This window comes from Paramormyrops kingsleyae, chromosome 16 (genome assembly GCF_048594095.1).
Source record: "Paramormyrops kingsleyae isolate MSU_618 chromosome 16, PKINGS_0.4, whole genome shotgun sequence".
In the NCBI taxonomy this organism is placed as follows: Eukaryota; Metazoa; Chordata; class Actinopteri; order Osteoglossiformes; family Mormyridae; genus Paramormyrops; species Paramormyrops kingsleyae.
Window position 1 is genome coordinate 2,402,487 of NC_132812.1, and position 14,900 is coordinate 2,417,386.

The 14,900-nt window shown below is 41.4% G+C and overlaps 1 protein-coding gene across 1 annotated transcript; it reads left to right on the forward strand.

Annotated features, from left to right (window-relative positions):
• Nucleotides 1–9,080: 9,080 nt before the first annotated feature.
• tent5c (terminal nucleotidyltransferase 5C) lies at nt 9,081–13,012 on the forward strand. The gene is made up of 2 exons (XM_023837139.2): nt 9,081–9,315; nt 10,164–13,012. Exon 2 carries the CDS (start codon nt 10,181–10,183, stop codon nt 11,339–11,341), a length of 1,161 nt encoding a protein of 386 aa, XP_023692907.1. The 5' UTR covers nt 9,081–9,315; nt 10,164–10,180; the 3' UTR covers nt 11,342–13,012.
• Nucleotides 13,013–14,900: the final 1,888 nt, after the last annotated feature.

Sequence of the window (14,900 nt, forward strand, 5' to 3'; positions counted from 1 at the left end):
TCACGTAAGCCAAGTTCACCAAAAGCCAAAAGGGAAATCCAAGCGGGTAGTCGAGTTGAGCTCGGAGAGTCGAAAGCCGGTGAGTTCAGTCCTACAGGCAGAGATGGGACGTGGAGACGAAGGGAGGGGAGAGAGAACGAAGGCAGACCAGGGATGCAGGGCAGGACAGGCAAGCGGGGCAGGCGGTACCATGCAGGGAGGCAGGGTTGACCATGGCAGCAGGGCAGGCAGGGCAGCAGGGTACGACGAGGCAGGCAGGGAAGACACAAGACAATGAAATGCTCAGTAGCTGACATTCGCATGGCAACAATACTTCGCACTGCCCTGTGGTACGCTTTGGATTTAACTAAGGTATCGATTTGTGCCGACTGCTAGCAGCTGTGTTGCCCCACCCCTGTGGGCGTGACACCAATGGTGAAGTCATTGTGCTGATCTTAGGCTGACCTTACACTCATAAGCACAGCATCCTAAGCTGCTGAGCCACCTGTCACAGCCCCAGTATGAATTACTGGGTGATTTCCTTGATAAGGGACAAGCATGACTGAGCATGATTTATTAAGCATGTAATTATGAACTCTGTAAGATGCAGGATTTCAGATATAATGCTATTTCAAAGGGATGATATTGTTATTTTTATAATGGGAATTTTCATTATGAATTTTATAGACAGAATTATGTTATTGATTTTTAAAAGTAATTAAATATTACATTAAAGGTTACCAGATATGCATTTATGTGAAATATACACTCACCTAAAGGATTATTAGGAACACCTGTTCAATTTCTCATTAATGCAATTATCTAATCAACCAATCACATGGCAGTTGCTTCAATAAATTTAGGGGTGTGGTCCTGGTCAAGACAATCTCCTGAACTCCAAACTGAACGTCAGAATGGGAAAGAAAGGTGATTTAAGCAATTTTGAGCGTGGCATGGTTGTTGGTGCCAGACGGGCCGGTCTGAGTATTTCACAATCTGCTCAGTTACTGGGATTTTCACGCACAACCATTTCTAGGGTTTACAAAGAATGGTGTGCAAAGGGAAAAACATCCAGTATGCGGCAGTCCTGCGGGCGAAAATGCCTTATTGATGCTAGAGGTCAGAGGAGAATGGGCCGACTGATTCAAGCTGATAGAAGAGCAATTTTGACTGAAATAACCACTCGTTACAACCGAGGTATGCAGCAAAGCATTTGTGAAGCCACAACACGCACAACCTTGAGGCGGATGGGCTACAACAGCAGAAGACCCCACCGGGTACCACTCATCTCCACTACAAATAGGAAAAAGAGGCTACAATTTGCACGAGCTCACCAAAATTGGACAGTTGAAGACTGGAAAAATGTTGCCTGGTCTGATGAGTCTCGATTTCTGTTGAGACATTCAAATGGTAGAGTCAGAATTTGCCGTAAACAGAATGAGAACATGAATCCATCATGCCTTGTTACCACTGTGCAGGCTGGTGGTGGTGGTGTAATGGTGTGGGGGATGTTTTCTTGGCACACTTTAGGCCCCTTAGTGCCAATTGGGCATCGTTTAAATGCCACGGCCTACCTGAGCATTGTTTCTGACCATGTCTATCGCTTTATGACCACCATGTACCCATCCTCTGATGGCTACTTCCAGCAGGATAATGCACCATGTCACAAAGCTCGAATCATTTCAAATTGGTTTCTTGAACATGACAATGAGTTCACTGTACTAAAATGGCCCCACAGTCACCAGATCTCAACCCAATAGAGCATCTTTGGGATGTGGTGGAACGGGAGCTTCGTGCCCTGGATGTGCATCCCACAAATCTCCATCAACTGCAAGATGCTATCCTATCAATATGGGCCAACATTTCTAAAGAATGCTTTCAGCACCTTGTTGAATCAATGCCACGTAGAATTAAGGCAGTTCTGAAGGCGAAAGGGGGTCAAACACCGTATTAGTATGGTGTTCCTAATAATCCTTTAGGTGAGTGTAGTTTCATCATGAGGCCTTAAGTAGGCCTTTTGAGCTTATGACTCCTTAATGCTGACCCCAGAGGTTGTTTGAGCATGTCTGTACATTGTGCCATTGAGCAGGGAGGCATGCTCTGAAAACATATCTCATCAACTCTTGAAATGAATCATGGACGACACACATGCACACACCCACAAACACACACACAGTGTTCAAAATGTCCACTTGTCCACTATATAGTCCATTATAAAGTGAATCAGCCATTTTGTAGTGCTGTTTGAATTCTCAGCTGTAAGATTCATCTACTCAGTGCTTTACAAATTAGTGTGAGGCACACCAAAATGTAGTGGACAGAAGCTGTACCCTACATTGATTGACTTAGACCAGGGGTCTCAAACTCCAGTCCTGGGGGGCTGGAGCCCTATACAGTTTTTTGTTCAACCTCATTTAACATTTAACTCCTTGTGCTAATTACCGCACAGCTCTTGAGCTGAATCATTTGTGGAGGAGCAGGGAAAGAACTAAGCTACACAGGGCTCCGGCCCTCCAGGACTGGCGTTTGAGACCCCTGAATTAGTCCATCATGTATTGTGGCCTGTCATGTGAGTGGAAGAACCATATTTGAGAAACTTTGCTCAGTCTGAATGTGAACCATTATTAAGTAGCTTGCATATGAAATATTTGCATGTGTGCTGAAACAACAGTGGAAGTGCTCCCACTGCTTTAAATCAAATGGTTATTTTAATGTATTTGTTTTACATGGGTAACGTTAACGCACAATTAACACAACATATTGAAGATTAGTATAAAATACCATCGTTACAGGTGCAGTCTCCATCATGTTTGTTCAGGTGGATACAGTACAGTCAAATATGTTGTAAATAAAATTACATGTGCCCATATTTGTGTTGTAAAGTTTCCTTTTATTTTTATTTCAATGTTGTGAAGACTTGTCAATTACAACATGTACTTATTCAAATATAGCAACATAGAGGTGACATTCTGGGGTTTGTTTATGCGACAGAGATAACAATTACACATATCCAATACATAAATATGTAGCACAACATCCACCTTGTGTCTGAAATAACATGAGATAGAGATTCAGAAATACATGGATCTTGAATGTGTTCAGTTCTTATTGTGGTTTCCTGAAATGTTGGTCTTCTCTGAAATTTTTATTTCATTGTATTTTACATCAGGTCTATTGCCACATCTTGGTGTCAAGGGTGCCTCTCTACCAGAAGTATTCACTTCTCGGAATACTTCTCTCATAAGCAATGGGTATCCAGTTGTGCATAAAATAGTGTGGGATAGTATGACCTTTTGACCTTTTAATATTTCTGGTAACAGGCTGAAATGCTCCAAGCACATACTACATCTAAAGCAGGCCGAGAATCAGTATCACCTGTATGACCAGGTGACACATGCAGATCAACCTACCTCCCTCACTGTGATGGCATTAAGTAATGACAGGAAGAATGGTCACCTGTTCCTCGAGGGGGGGTGTTATGTACAGTGGGAACATCTCATAAGAGCCAGCAGTGACATTATCACTGTGAGAAAACCCACAACTGAAGGCATGATTACATTTCCAAATCCACTACAAAGCCTGACTCACAAAAATTACCATGGATTAAGCACATGTTATGCACTCCCTGGTCTAGGGCAGGGTAGCGAACATGAATAAGTGGGACCAATTCACCAAATGTGCAAAGGCAGCCATTAACAAGCCCAAACACGCCACAGGAATACGAGAGAGAGTACCTTGAGGAGGAGCAGAAGGCGACGCTAAATCAAAGAAAGAAACAAACAATACTTACCCTAGATCGTTTAACTGTCTAAATACCAAACCTAGCTAACTAAGCTAACTGACCCTTGAAAACTTACAGGGGTTTGCGCCCGCCCACTTTTCCTAGTGTTACTAGACAGGTTCCGTTCTACGGGTGAGTATGTAATGCGCACACAACTAACTTACTGTACACCTCCACTGTAAACCAAATGGGTATATAACATAATACTAGGTACATCTGACATAATATTTATATATATATTCATCCATCCATTATCTCCCACTTATATATATTATATTATATATAATAAGTACATATAAAACATCATTAGAAATCCAAGCCTCCCGAGAGATATCTAAGTTTACAATCCCACCAAAGTCACATATACCAAGACAAAAAAAAACAATTTCAGCCCAAGCAAAGCCTCGGAATCACACAGAAGGATGACAGAGTGGAACTGAACACCACCATCTTGCCATGCCAGGATATTCATATAGGTCAAGCACCGCCCCCAGTCCACCTCTGGTTGGATAAGGGCAGCGCCAGTCTTCATTACCTCACCAGGACAACACAAGACACCTGAAAAACAAACACACATGCCCTCTGCAAGCACGTAACACACATCATTGTATCTTCCTGGTGGGCAAATTTGTTTTTCTAAATATCAATGAACCTATAAATAGACTCTCCCAGGGAGGTATAGAATTAAATTCAGTAAATGTACATTGCCTTAACAGCTCTAAAATACCTTGAGGTATAGCATGCAACACAACTGCATATTCCTTGGGAGGAACTGGAAATCTAAACCTAAAAAAATTCATCATAGGTGAAGTTTGACCAATAGAATATTATTATCAAGCCACCTTTCCAAAAAAGAGGTTTGTTTTTATATAGAATGCTTTTATTATTCCTTATAAGTCACATATTAGGAGAAAATTGTGCTTATCAGCTAATATCCAGGCCAACAAAGCCTGTTCATGGACGTTAGCCAATTTAACTGGCAATTTAACAAAAATTCTATGCCACCCATTAAATTAAACAAATATTTTGGGAATCTGTGCCACATACAGTCAAAGTAGAAAGTTTGTGAACCTGTTGGAATTTAACATATTCATGTGTAATTCCCATATAAAACATGATCGTATCTCCATGTAAGTCACAATAATGAACAAACACATTCTCTTATAACTAAAGATACACATATTTTCAGAGAACTTTTAATCATATTGAATAATTCATTCAAACTGTGAAACTGAAAGTTGGAAAAAGTGAAGCCTAAGCTAATGACTTTTTAAAAAGCTCATTGCAGTCAGAATTTAGCAAACCTGGAGTCCATTTAATGAAAAGAGGTCAGAGGTGTGGCCTAAGATTACTTTGAGTGATGAAAAACACTGAAAAGTTTGAGTTTGAGCTTTTGAAAAGAAGCACATCCAGATGGGAATCATGCCTCGCACAAAAGAGCTACAATCAAGAATTGTTCATTTACTGGAAAGGGTTACAAAGTCATCTCAGATATTTTAGGTATTCATCAGTCTACTGTCATGCAAGTTGTATATAAATGGAGACAATTTGTTATTGTGGCTACTCTACGTAGAAGTGGGTGCCCTACCAAGACAACCCCAAGAGCACAATGCAAAGTCATCATTGAGGTAAAGAAGAATCCTAGAGTGACAGCGAATGACATGAGGAAGTCATTAGAACCAGGTAACATCTCTGTTCATGATTTAACAATACGCAACACACTGAACAAGAAATGAGTCCATGGCAGGACACCAAAGAGGAAGCCACTGCTGTCAAAGAGAACATTGCTGCATGCCTGAAGTTTGCAATAGAGCACTTGGACACTCCACAATGGTCCTGGGAAAATGTTTTCTGGTGTGATGAAACCAAAATTGAACTATTTGGGAGGAACAAGTAGAACTTTATTTGCCGTAAAAAAGGGCACTGCATATCAACATCAAAACATCATCCCTACAGTAAAGTGTGGTGAAGGGAACATCATGATTTGGGCCTGCTTTGCTGTGTCAGGACCTGGACAGCTTGCCATCATTGAGGGGAAAATGAATTCCCAAGTTTATCAACAAATTATCCAGGATAATGTGAAGGTGTCTGTCCATCAACTGAAACTCAGAAGAGGCTGGGTGATAGAACAAGACAATGACCCCAAACAATGCAGCAAATCCACAGCACAATGGTTTCAGAAGAACAAAATCTGCCTTTGGAGTGGTCCAGTCAGAGCCCAGATCTCAGTTCTATTGAGATGCTGTGGAATGAATTGAAGAGAGCCATACACAGAAGACAACCAAAGAATATGGCAGAGTTAAGGCAGTTCTGCAAGAAAGAATGGGCTAAAATTCCCCCCGCACGATGTGCAGGTCTAATCTGCAGTTACAGGAAGCACCTGGTTGTGGTCATTGCTGCCAAAGGAGGGTCAACCAGTTATTAAATCCAAAGGTTCACTTACTTTTTCCACTACCACTGTGAACCACTGTGAACCACTGTGAACGTTGAATGCGTTTGTATAATAAAGACATGAAAGAGTAGAATTTTTTGTGTATTATTGGCTTAAGCTCATTGTGTATGTGACTTAGATGAAGATCAGATCACTTTTTATGACCAATTCATGCAGAAAACCAAATAAGTCCAAAGGCTAAATAAGTCCAATTTTTTGCAATTAATATGCAGCACTGCTTCAATTGTAAAAAAATGTCAAAATGTAATCCATTTTCTTCTTCTTCTTCTTCACCCATACAATGCTCGTACAAAGTTTGAAAAAGATCTATCAAAGAGTCTTTGAGTTATTGTCTTACATACCTAAGCAAAGCATTTTGTCCATAGTTTCAGGGATTACTATGAACATTGCACTTGCTATAGCACATATTTTTATGTTTTGCACATGACAAAGTCATACTTGATCGACAGCTACTAGCCTGACATGCATAAATGGTTTCAAATGTTATTCTTTAGATAAATGTCATCTGAAAATAGAGGGCCCCTACATCGGCTTAATGGTACTGAGAGGGAAAGCTTTAGTCTCATTATTACATGCATCAACCAGCCACAGTGGGGGACCTGTGGATCTAATTATTTTTTCATTTTTACAAAAAACAAAGTTGTTGGTATCTGTACTTCATCCACTTCAGATTCTAACTAAAACTAATCTCTGAAAGGGTTATGGGAAACCTGCTTCCTTTCAAAAAATATCCATCTATCCCTCCCTCCATCCATCCATCCATCCATCCATCCATTCATCCATCCTCTAAACACATATCCCACTCAGAGTCACAACAAGCACTGGGCACAAGGTTGAGGTACACTCTGGATGGGATGAGTATCCATATTTAATTTATCATTTGACTTGAATGTTTATAAGCTTACCGTCTATAACTGAGGAAGGAAAATGTCTATTTTGAACAGAGCAGGTTGGGAAATCCCTCAGAAGGCGTTCTGTAGCCATGCCCCCACATCCTCAGACTGATTCATTTATATCCAATCAACCCCCCACAACCCTAACCCTGTACATGTTACTCAGAATCATAGTTTTAATGCCATTGTCAAAGTCTCTCTCTCTCTGACACACACACACACACACACACACACAGGTTTGTAATTATATCTTTGTGGGGATCCTCCTTTCATTTCTATGGGCAAAAGCCAAATCCCAACATAACATCCTTAACCCCTACCCTAACCTTGACCATAATTAAGTAACCAAACAAAATATGAGAGTTTTGGTGTTTTAAATTTCTTGACTGCATTCACATATCTTTGTGGGGACCTGAAAAATGTCAAAATAGCAGGTCTATATTATATTGTGAGGAACTTTTGGTCCCCGCAATGTAATATAAACATAGTCCACACACATACATACAAACACACACACACACACACACACACACACACACACACAGCTATTGCTTTCTATAGGTTGTATCCTTAACTCCCCTACCCCTCCCCCACATAAACCTTTTTCCCAATCCTGCTGGGGAAACCCCCTGAGACATCCTGCAACTAAAGAACCCTTTTTGTGAAAGAAGCATATATGACGCCTGGAAATGAAACCAAAGTGCTGTTCTTGAAATGCCCAGCTGAAAATGATTGCAGGCTGGAAATGTAACCGCTCACATCTTCCTTTACCTCACACAGGAAGCCCCCACTTCAGCTAGAATTCACACATACCACTGGTCTCTAGAAATGTGAGTGAATTCTGAGCCAAATGCATGTGCAGAAACTAAGGGTGTGAAGTTTGAGAGCCCCACCACTTCCAAAGAAGAGCCAGACAGAAACTGTTGTTTCCCTTTGGCACAGAAATGACTAAGTGAAGTTACTATTACTACACAGACTGAAATCTAACCATTTAAACCACAGAAGGGACCCTGTTATAGCACTTTTTAAAATATGCAGCTGTCCAAATGGACAGAATTCTAAGCAGTCTCGATAACTGTGTCAAAAGAACAACACATTCATCAATTTTTTTTTGTCCCAGAACTTGATTCACATGTAGCATTTTACCTTCTGTGGCATTCTAACTCAGCAGATGACAGTAAATATGGAGTAAAAATGCTGCATCACTAGAATTTAAAAATTAGGCAACAAAGAACCACAGTCCATCATGTCCTCATGCCATGTGCTTCCCATTTAATTGTTGATGGCTAACTTGTAAATAACTTAAACTTAAATGTCACTGCGGGATTTCTTGGGAATAAAAAATATATAATGTAGTCTTTTTAAAGTAAAAAGCCCAGGGTAACTTGGAAACACAAGAAGAGCTTACAGTGACTCACCTGCCCACGTAATGTGTTAACCTTTGTGAGGCGGACAGGGTGGGCAGTGCTTAACTGAAGGACAGCAGATGCACCAGCTTTTTCCATTACACAAGGCTATCATTACTCGTTTGCATTGGTTGGTAAGTTAAATAAACATAGGTAGCCTCATCACTATATGAACCATTATTAAGCAAGACTACAGAGGAATGAGGAAGATGGATATCCAAAAACAAGACAGTTCAACCCTACTCTGATGTATATGGTGGACATATCAGGTTCTTTTTTATCTTAAAAAGTTTAGTAACATATGGTTACTATAAGACCTAATTATTAAGCTGGCTCATGTTATTCAAGTGACTGTATCATACTACAACCTCTAAAGTACACATTAGTAAGATTCACAAAAAACTATTAAATTTTTTAATAGAAATATTTGAACTTACATATGGAGTGTACTAAAAAAGAACAAAAATATTTCAAACTTACAAGCTTCTGGTTGCTGAGCAACAAGAAAACATGTTGACCAATCAGAGGTGGAATACGCGCACTAATACTAAGGAATAGAAAGGACTTTATTGTTGAACATTAAATACCGCTCTGCATGTTTGGTGTTTAACCAGTTCGAAAATTCGCATTTGCCTAATACTGGCCAGTAATGCCCTTTTATATGAAGGCAGTTATAGCAGTTTAGTGCTGTATTTCCCACCGGAGGTAAAGTAGTCCGCTGCCGGGGAAGGCGCAGGATCGACGGTGTATAAGAGCATGCGCGTGGATGGTGTCTGATACAGCTGGGTTACTGCCGTTGCAACAGTAAGTTAAGCGGCGTCTGAGTCTTTTCACCACCTCGGTGTATGTATGTATGTATGTATGTATGTATGTATGTGTGTATGTGTGTATGTATGTGTGTGTGTGTGTCTATATATATATATATATATATATATATAAAATTTCACCGTTAAGCTAAAACATTCAGACACAAACTAAAATATAAACGTAATATCGATGGGTAATATCTAGGATATTATCAGAAATATGAACAAAATGTGTACGGCTTCTTCAATGTGGAGTGATGGCTCCCTATGCTTATATGCGAACGCATTTTGCATGGAATATAAACTTTGATGAAAAGATCTTGTATTGAGTTCTAGGTACCAGTGACGCACGTATATGAAAACAAAACTTTGCGAAGATAGCTTGTTAGAGGACGTTGTTTACGAGGCTGGGGAAAGCGATATTTTTGTCGTTATTGAATATTTTTGTGCCGATGTTTATTCATGTTTGTTTATTTACACTTAAAAAATGGTTGTGTTTCGTATTGGAAGGTTATCGACGCTGGGATTTTCTAGACATGGAATTAATTCTAAAGTTTCTTTATGTTTCCCATTTAATCTTAATTTGTAGTATTTTACTCGTTTTGATGAATACAGGCATGACATACTGGAGGGGCAGTATATTATTGTGTCCTTATTGAATGTAATGCAGTATCATGTGTACTGTTAATAATGTGCTGTTGCTTCTATATTATATTATTATATTCTGGTTCGTGGTGTACAAGATGTGTTTTTGGGGATTGTGTACCATGGGTTTATGAACGTGTCTGTTCTGTATGTATACCTAATTAGTTTTTCCTAATGTGTTGACCCCCCATCCAACCCCAGTTTCGAGGGCCAAAATAATGGCAGAATCCATGAGCAGTGAAGACCATGATTGCTGCAGTGTGCTGACCTGGGATCAGGTGAGTCGGCTGAATGAAGTGCTAAGCAAGCCAGTGCCTGTGCACGGCCGTGGGAACTTCCCAACATTGGAGGTTTGCCTTAAGGACATAATACAGAAGGTGCGTAGCTGCCTGGAGCAGAGGGGGATCCAGGTCAAGGACATACGCCTGAATGGCTCAGCGGCCAGCCACGTCCTGGTAGAAGGTAATAGCCTGAGCTACAAGGACTTGGATGTTATCTTCAGAGTGCACCTCCCAAAGGAGTCGGAGTTCCAGCTTGTTAGGGATGTGGTCCTGGGCATACTCTTGGACTTCCTGCCAGAGGGTGTGAACAAAGAGAAAATCACACCCATGACACTGAAGGAGGCCTATGTACAGAAGCTAGTGAAGGTCTACACTGACCTGGATCGCTGGAGTCTCATCTCTCTCTCCAACAACCATGGCCGCAATGTGGAACTCAAATTTGTGGATTCGATCCGTCGGCAGTTTGAATTCAGCGTGGACTCCTTCCAGATCATCTTGGACTCGCTGCTCTCCTACTACAGCCTCTCCAAAAACCAGATGTCATTGAACTTCCACCCCACTGTGGTAGGAGAGAGCATGTATGGTGACTTTGCCACTGCCCTGGACCACCTCAGGAAGAAACTGATTGCTACTAAACGACCTGAGGAGATTCGTGGGGGTGGCCTTCTGAAATACTGCCACCTGCTGGTGAGAAACTTCCAGCCCACAGATGAGGAGGAGTTCCGGGCACTAGAGCGATACATGTGCTCACGTTTCTTCATTGACTTTCCTGATGTGACTGAGCAGCAACGAAAACTGGAGGCGTACCTTCAAAGCCATTTTGTTGGTGAGGAGCGCTGTAAATATGACTACCTGATGACTCTACGGCGTGTGGTCAATGAAAGTACAGTTTGCCTGATGGGACATGAGAGGCGGCAGACGCTTGACCTCATCTCCCTCACGGCTATCAGGGTGCTGGCTGAGCAGAATGCCATCCCAGATGCCTCCAGTGTCACCTGCTACTACCAGCCTGCCCCCTATGTCAGGGACCTCAACTTCAGCAACTACTATGTGGCCTCTTGCAGTCCATCTGTTCCTACCTGGCTGCCATGCAACTAAGGGAACATTGGTATAGATGCCTCCACTAAGATTTAAATGGAACAGGTTTTCTCTCCCAGTATCCTCCACTTTTTCAGTCCTTATCAAGGGACATGACAGCTATTGGACTTGGGGTGCTTTTTTAATTATTGTTTTGGATTTTTTGCACTTTTCCCCTTAATCCTAGTCGGAGTATCTGTCCATCTTTGAGAATTTATGCTTTTCCCCTCCAGTGTATGTCTATCTGTGTAGTATTGAGGGGAAAAAATATTTATTCATAACTGGTTACAAAAAAAGAGATTGGTAGAGAAACTTAAAAAGAAGCACAAGATGAAAATTTGGGGAAAGTTGTGTTAAGAGGGTATTTCATTGTTTAGATGGTGACTGGATTTAGGAGTGGATAAAATGGTTTGTGCCCCCCCCCTTCCCAGGCTACACCCTCGTCCTTTCTATAAAAATTATAAAAAGAAAAAAAAATGGAAGTTGGCAGCTTGTGTAAGATGTTTCCTGCTTGATATACTTGACTTAGTGAACTTTTTGTTGGGACAACTGCCTGCCCTTTACACCAACCTTGCCAGTCTTGATATGAGAAACTGTGGTGATGGGTGCAGTTTTGTCACTTTGGTAGTCTGATAGCTTTTTTTTCTTTTAGCATTGATTTTGACCTCAGGATGTTTGCATCTGCACTGATGTGGTGGCTATTTAAAAGGGAGGCTAATGGTTGAATGGCATGCTTGTGTTTCAGCCCAGCAGGCTTGTGGTCTTCAAGTGTTTTTGTTTACTTGTCTGGAATGTAGGTGAGCTTATGTGATTGGCTGCTGATTCATACTCGAGACTTTGATCATGACTTTGTGGTCATGGTGTTCCATTGAGGGCCTGTACCAAGTGAAGGGAATACGCCACAGTGTGGCCCCGTCTCTTACATTACAGTGTGTGTCTCTCTCAAATGGGATATAAGTGTGTTTGAATGTTGTGATTGGCCCAGTGACCACAAGGCTGGAGTGAGGTTGGCGAAATATGAATGACTGAATTTTATATTTGTAACAGGGCTGCCCAGTCATAAAAGTGGTATTCTACCAAACAAGTTTTTTTTTTTTGCAAAACCAAAAATAACTCTGTGCCAAATGGTGTGAGTACGAAAGTGAGAGTCTGTTTGTGAAAACCAGTTGAGACTGTAAAGCACATGCCATTCAGCAAATCATATTGGCTGCTGCTGCTCTTGGGTGATCAGGTGTTCGTAGAGGGCCTCCTGGGTACTGCCAGCCTGAGACTGTCTGCACTTGTCTGCTTATCTTCTCTTCAGCTTCTTAAGTTGCACATGGTCATTCCTAAGTGTGCCATTGTTCAAAATGGCCAGTTTATTCCCTTTTGACAAGGAAAGTGCCTTCTTTTTGTGCCAATTCTCTGTGGGTGTATGTAAATTGCAGTCTGATTTTGTGATGCTTGAGTTTGGCACTATATGGGAAGGAGGGATGCAGTGTTGACTTTGCCTTTTGTGCTGAGTATGACTGATCATGCTAAACTAGCACTCCTCAGAAAATGATGACCGAAAGCTTGTTCTATTATACTGTGGCAGTGTGATTGAATGTTCCTGTTTTTATGATGTTCTTGCCTTTGTTCACTCTACTATGGGAGGGGACTCCATAATATTGTCAAAAAATGAGAGATTAATCAATAAAGGATTGACCCCCACTACTTGGTCTCTGTTCTCTCTGTTGGAAAGTCTTGTGTAGTATGTGCATTTTGGGGCAGAGCATGTTAGCTTACTCTGTTGTACAGAACATCTGCTAAATAGCTCGGTTTGACCATACTGTTGAGTGATGGCAAAATCCCAGTAAGCATGATTTGCTTAACTGCAGTCTTCCAAAGGTCACACTTTATTTCCATATTAGTCATTGTGTTCTCTGTTGGGGTGTATTGGTGGCCCCATCTGGTTACAGCAGGCCAGGAGGGGTGCTATAGATAATGCCAGGCAGGGAACAACCCAGGATGTGGCGCCAACCCATCGTAAGGCACACTCACACACCATTCACTCACACACGCACACCTATGAGCAATTTGCTAACTTGGACTGTGGGGGGGAAACCGCCATACCCAGAAGAAACCCCACGATGACACAGGGAGAACATGCAAACTCCACATACATGGAACCCTGGTAGACACTAGACCCCAGGTCCCAGAGGTATGAGGCAACAGTGCTAAACACTGCCACCATGCCAATTATGCATAAGATATTATATATATTAGTAAGAGATGTCTTCTATTGGATTTGCTTCTGAAATATTGCCTGATTCTTTTGTATTTTTGGATTTGCAGTTCTGAAGTGAGCAACAGTGTGCACAGTACATAAGAACATAAGAACATAAGAAATTTACAAACGAGAGGAGGCCATTCGGCCCATCAAGCTCGTTTGGGGAGAACTTAGCTAATAGCTCAGAGTTGTTAAAATCTTATCTAGCTCTGATTTAAAGGAACCCATGGTTTTAGCTTCCACTACAATAGCAGGAAGACTATTCCATACTCTGACTACACGCTGTGTAAAGAAGTGCTTCCTCAAATTTGTTTTAAAATGTTCTCCCGCTAATTTCCACTTATGGCCACGAGTTCTAGTATTTAGACTAATATTGAAATAGTCATTTGGCTGAACAGCATCCAGACCCGTTAGAATCTTATAGACCTGAATCATATCCCCCCTTAGTCTCCTTTGCTCAAGGCTGAACAGATTCAGTTCCGTTAACCTCTCCTCGTAAGACATTCCTCTAAGACCAGGAATCATTCTCGTAGCTCTTCGTTGCACCTTTTCTAAGGCAGCAATGTCCTTCTTGAGGTATGGTGACCAAACCTGCACACAGTATTCTAGGTGGGGTCTTACCAAGGAATTATATAAGTGTAACATCACCTCCCTTGACTTAAACTCCACACATCTAGAGATATAACCCAACATTCTGTTCGCCTTTTTTATTGCTTCCCCACATTGGCGAGAGTGGGACATGGAAGCATCAACATACATACCGAGATCTTTCTCGTAATCAGCTACCTTTATTTCAGTGGAACCCATAAAATATCTGTACTGTATATTTCTGCTCCCTGCATGGATTACCTTACATTTATCTGTGTTAAATTTCATCTGCCAGGTATCAGCCCATTCGCTAATTAAATCCAGATCCCGTTGAAGCCTCTCTGCTGCTAGATTAGTATCTGCTACCCCGCCCACCTTAGTGTCGTCTGCAAATTTAACCAGTTTACTGTATGTATTCGTGTCAATATCATTAATGTAAATTAGGAACAATAGTGGTCCTAAAATTGAACCCTGCGGTACCCCACTATAAACGGAGGCCCACTGTGACATAGTGCCTCTAATAACTACTCGCTGCTTCCTATCAGTTAGCCAGTTTTTGATCCAAGCTGCCACAGTTCCTAAAATTCCTGCAGCTTTAAGCTTTAACAAGAGCCGTTTGTGGGGGACAACATCAAAGGCTTTCTGGAAATCTAAGTAAATCACATCATAGGCCTTTTTGTGATCAATTTCACTTGTAGCTTCCTCAAAGAACTCAAGCAGATTCGTTAAGCAGGATCTACC